The sequence below is a fragment of the Neovison vison genome, chromosome 12 (assembly GCF_020171115.1).
Source record: "Neovison vison isolate M4711 chromosome 12, ASM_NN_V1, whole genome shotgun sequence".
In the NCBI taxonomy this organism is placed as follows: Eukaryota; Metazoa; Chordata; class Mammalia; order Carnivora; family Mustelidae; genus Neogale; species Neogale vison.
The window spans coordinates 85,002,493-85,007,732 of NC_058102.1; the positions used below are offsets into that span (position 1 = coordinate 85,002,493).

The 5,240-nt window shown below is 41.2% G+C and overlaps 1 protein-coding gene across 1 annotated transcript; it reads left to right on the top strand.

The window, feature by feature from the left end:
• The first annotated feature begins 1,439 nt into the window (after positions 1-1,439).
• On the top strand, positions 1,440-2,375 carry LOC122891731 (olfactory receptor 8S1-like). Its single transcript, XM_044227623.1, has one exon. It carries the CDS (start codon positions 1,440-1,442, stop codon positions 2,373-2,375), a length of 936 nt encoding a protein of 311 aa, XP_044083558.1.
• Positions 2,376-5,240: the final 2,865 nt, after the last annotated feature.

The window sequence follows — 5,240 nt, forward strand, 5'->3', positions numbered from 1 at the left end:
GGAGGAAGGAATGAGCCTGTGCAGAGGGCAGTCATGAAGTCTTGTCTGAGGCACATAGGATAATCAGACAGAAATTTGAGAGGTAATCAGAAGCTAATGGTGACTGTCCTTGTCAAATTGTGGTCCCTGTTCTCACGGAGCTCACAGCTGGGAGGGGGAAAAAATATCTCACATATTCTCACATGTGAGAAAGATATCTCGCATGAGACAAACACAGAATTCAGACTATGACATAAGGCACCTGAGAACGAGGGGCCCAGTGATTTGAACAGACAGCTGTGAGTCAAGGAGGAAGCAGTTGGGACGGGGTAAAAGGAAAAAGTCAAGGTTATACGTGACATTGGAAGGTCCATGAGAGTCGGGTCAGTAGAATTAAGAGGAGAACATACAGAGAAGAAGATGAGCAGAGACACAGAAGCAAACAGACCTTTCTGGTATCAAAAGAAGCCAAAATGACTGAAACTTTAAGGGCAGATGAGGAAGAATTTAAAGGTCCAAGTAAGAAAATTTTTGTTCCTCATCACTGTGACTAAGCCTAGACATTGGGCTATAATTAGAAGGAAAAAAAAGTAATTTATTTCCTCTTTCTTCTGCTGTTGTCAACATAACATTACAAAATATCCCTTAATATCAGACTACTCACAGGTAAAATGGGGATAAAATTCTTTACCCTGGGGCTACTAATTCCCTATCCAATCACAGAGCTGCCTTGAAACAATTTAGATAAGTGTTTAAGAAAGTGCTCTGTGTTTAATAAGCTCTTATTAAAATTAAATGCTCTGTATGAAGTAATGATCAGGGACACAAGACTTTCATGGGCCCCAGTCACTTTTGCATTCCTAGGTCCATTTTCCATAAAACTACACTAAAATTTATACTTTATGATTGCAGTTTATGAGATAACTATAATCCAGTCTGCATTATATTCACTTTTTCTTCTGATCTTAAAAGAAATTTAATATTTTAATTTAATTTTTAATAATCTTTGTTATTAACCAGGTAAGAATGGTACCTATTTTGCCTAATGGAGATCAAATCTGGTAAGGAGCCATTAGATGATTTTGAACAAAAAATTATGGTTGAGAAATTGAAGAAAGAAGGTTTAAGACCCCTGCGAATATGTGTTAGAATTTTTAGGATTTCGATACTTGAGGAAGAATGCTGTAGAATCTAAATGCAATGAATGTGTAGGTGAACCAGAGAGATCTTTTTTCCAGTTATCCCTATAAAAGAGGAAGAAGATTCTCTGAAATATGCAAAGACTGTGACCCAGAATCAATAATAACCAAATAGGATAAAAGCTCTTCCTGATATACAGTGAGAGCAGTTTAGAGATGTCTGAGCAGAGCGAAGGCAGAGCAGGGAGGGATATAGGGTAAGAGGAATGATGACAGATCTCATCTCTACTTCTGTTTTATCCAGGGAAACCCCCTCCACAAATGGCCTGGAGGAACCACAGCACCATCACTGAGTTTATTCTCACCGGGCTGTCCAACAACCCCCACATCGAGGCTCTGCTCTTTGTGTTCTTCCTGGGGATTTACCTCCTGACCGTGACGGGGAACCTGATGATGCTGCTGGTGATCAGGACTGATGCCCGCCTCCACACCCCCATGTACTTCTTCCTGAGCAACCTGTCCTTCCTAGACCTCTGTTTCTCTTCAGTCACTGAGCCCAAGCTACTGAAGGACCTTCTGTCTGAGAAGAAAACCATCTCGGTAAAGGGCTGCCTGACTCAGGTGTTCTTTGTGTTTATCACTGCAGGGACTGAAGCCTTTCTGCTCTCAGTGATGGCCTATGACCGTTATGCTGCCATCTGCCACCCACTGCTCTATGGCCAGGTGATGAGCAGCCAGTTCTGTGTGAAGCTGGTTTTCATCTCATGGTGCCTGGCCTCTTTCAATTCAGTCGTAATTTTGCTCTTGGCCCTTAACCTGGACTTCTGTGAGGCCCAAACCATACACCACTATACTTGTGAGCTGCCCTCCCTCTTCCCTCTATCTTGTTCGGATATTTCCATCAATATTGACATCTTGATCTGCTCCATCTTATTGCATGGGCTTGGAACTTTCCTCCCAATTTTCTTCTCCTACGCCCGTATTGTCTCCACCATCCTGAGCATCAGCTCCACCTCAGGCAGAACTAAGGCCTTCTCCACCTGCTCCTCCCACCTCATTGCAGTGACCCTGTTCTTTGGCTCAGGGTTGATTCGTTACCTTATGCCCACATCTGGCTCCTCCCTGGATATGCTCTCCTCCTTGCAGTACAGTGCAGTGACACCCTTGCTGAATCCCCTCATCTACAGCCTAAAGAACCAAGAGGTGAAGGCGGCTGTGAGACGGACACTGGGCAAAATCCTGCACTATTTGAGGTAGTGAACAAGGTCACAGAGTGTGGCAGATGAGTTTGCCTTGCCAACTGCTTGAACCACAGGTAGAATTCTGGACCAGTAACTGGAAAGGAGCCCTAAACCACCCTCTCCCTGGCTATACTGCCAACAAAAAATAAAATACATAAAATCATATCTTATTTAGCTCTTTAGATATAAGGTCTATTTTTAATTCTACCCCTTCGCACCATCAGCACCACTTCTTTCGTAGAGGGCACAGATGTTGTATCTCCTGAATTAATCAGCAATGTACTTTATTTTGTCATCCTTATTAATTTTGTCTTGCTGATCTACTTTGTTAAAAATTATGCATTTTTTAAAAGATTTTATTTATTTATCTGACAGAGAGACCAAGCAGGCAGAAAGGCAGGCAGAGAGAGAGAGAGGAGGAGGCAGGCTCCCTGCCAAGCAGAGAGCCCGATGCGGGACTCGATCCCAGGACCCTGAGATCATGACCCGAGCCGAAGGCAGAGGCTTAACCCACTGAGCCACCCAGGTGCCCCTAAAAATTATGCATTTTATTGTCCTTCATAATATTTAGACAATTTTTCCTTCTTTATCATTCTAAACTCGTCTTAAATCTGTATTTATGAAGTTCAACTTTTTTATTATTATTATATTATGTTAGTCACCATACAGTATGTCATTAGTTTTTGATGTAGCATTCCAAGATTCATTGTTTACATATAACACCCAGTGCTCCATGCAATACGTGCCCTCTTTAATACCCACCACCAGGCCAACCCATGCAGCTCCCTGCTTGGCAGGAAACCTGCTTCTCCCTCTCCTACTCCTCCTGCTTGTGTTCCCTTGCTCTCTGTGTCTCTCTCTGTCAAACAAATAAATAAAATCTTTAAAAAAAAAAAATCCCTCCTCCTTCTGCCACTTCAACCTCTTTCCTCCATTGTTTTGGGATTTTTTTTGTTTGTTTTTACATTCTGGAATTTTTTTTTTAAGAACTTACTTATTTATTTGGCAGACTGAGATCACAAGTAGTCAGAGTGGCAGGCAGAGAGAAAGGGGGAAGCAGGCTCCCTGCTGAGCAGAGAGCCGGATGCGAAGCTCAAGCCCAGGCCCCAGAGACCATGACCTGAGCCGAAGGCAGAGGCTTAACCCACTGAGCCTCCCAGGCGCCCCATACATTCTGAAATTTTTGTCCGTAGATGTTATCAACATATTATTGTCTTTATATTAGTTGCTGTTGAATCAATCAAATTCTGGATTTCAATCATAATCTATAGTTATTTAGGCTTCATTCTATGTTTAAATTTATTTACTACTCACTGGCATCCCTTTGATGGCACATTCCTCCATTCTACTTCCTTTTTGCGCAGCAGAGCATAGTGGTTATATACACAGTCTTAGGAACCTCGTTGCCTGTGTTCATATCCTGACTCTGCCCATATAAGTTTTATAATCCTGACAAATTGCTTACCTACTCTGTATCTGTTTTCTATATATAAAATTGGGATAACAAGAGTATCTACACTGTATAGTTAGCATGAGGATTAATGAAATGGGAGATCGAGCACTAGAACATTAACAGCCACCATTTGAGTGTTACTGATCATTATTCATGAGTTCTTCATTTCTTTTTTTTAAGATTTTATTTATTTATTTGACAGGCAGAGATCACAAGTAGGCAGAGAGGCAGACAGAGAGAGAGGTAGAAGCAGGCTCCCCGCTGAGCAGAGAGTCCCATGCGGGGCTCAATCCCAGGACCGTGGGATCACGACCTGAGCCGAAAGCAGAGGCTTTAACCCACTGAGCCACCCAGGTGCCCCAGGAGACTTTTTTTTTTTCCAACGTATTTATGGGTACTTTTAATCAAATCAATGAGAATCAAATGGACATGCTAACACTTTCATAGAAAAAAAAGAAAAAATTAAGTGCTTTTGATGAGTATTTCTGCTGTATCCAATAGTCTTTAAACCTCCATGTATTACTAAATAATGGTCTCCAGGAAGAATATTTTCAGAGACATACTACCTATTTGAGACATTATTATGTATCATCAATAAGACGAAATATGTTTGTTTTCAATTTTTTACTTAAATTCAATTTAGGTAACATATACTGTATTATTAGTTTCAAAGGTAATCATTCATCACTTGCATATAACACCCAAAGTTCACTACATCACATGCCCTCCTTAATGCCCATCACCCATTTACCCCATTCTACACCCACCTCCCCTACAGCAACCCTCAGTTTGTTTTCTAGAGTTCAGCCTCACTTATGGTTTGCCTCTGTCACTGTTTTCCTCTAATTTTCCCTTCCCTTCTCCTATGTTCATCTGTTTTATTTATTAAATTCCACATATGAGTGAAATCATACGATATTTGTCTTTCTCTGATTGACTTATTTCATTTAGCATTATACCCTCTAGTTCCATCCACATGGTTGCAAATAGCAAGATTCCATTATTTTTTTTAAAAGGTTTTATTTATTTGTCAAAGAGAGAGAGGGAGAGAGAGCGAGCACAGGCAGACAGAATGGCAGGCAGAGGCAGAGAGAGAAGCAGGCTCCCTGCAGAGCAAGGAGCCTGATGTGGGACTCAATCCCAGGACGCTGGGATCATGACCTGAGCCGAAGGCAGCTGCCCAACCAACTGAGCCACCCAGGCATCCCAAGATTCCATTATTTTTGATGGCTGAGTAATATTGTAGAAGACTTTTATACAGATTTTAGAGTTCTTAACAAATTAGTCAAACAGAAGTAATGGCAAGGAAAACAAGGATCATATAATTAAAAACAATCTTCTAATAAGAATATATCTAACCTGCATTATAAAATTTTAGAAGGTCAAGGCTGAATAAAATGAGGAAGTGATTGACCAGGAAGCAACATG

Excerpts from the sequence above, each read along its gene's own strand:
- LOC122891731 (XM_044227623.1), top strand. The coding sequence starts at position 1,440 with ATGGCCTGGAGGAACCACAGCACCATCACTGAGTTTATTCTCACCGGG.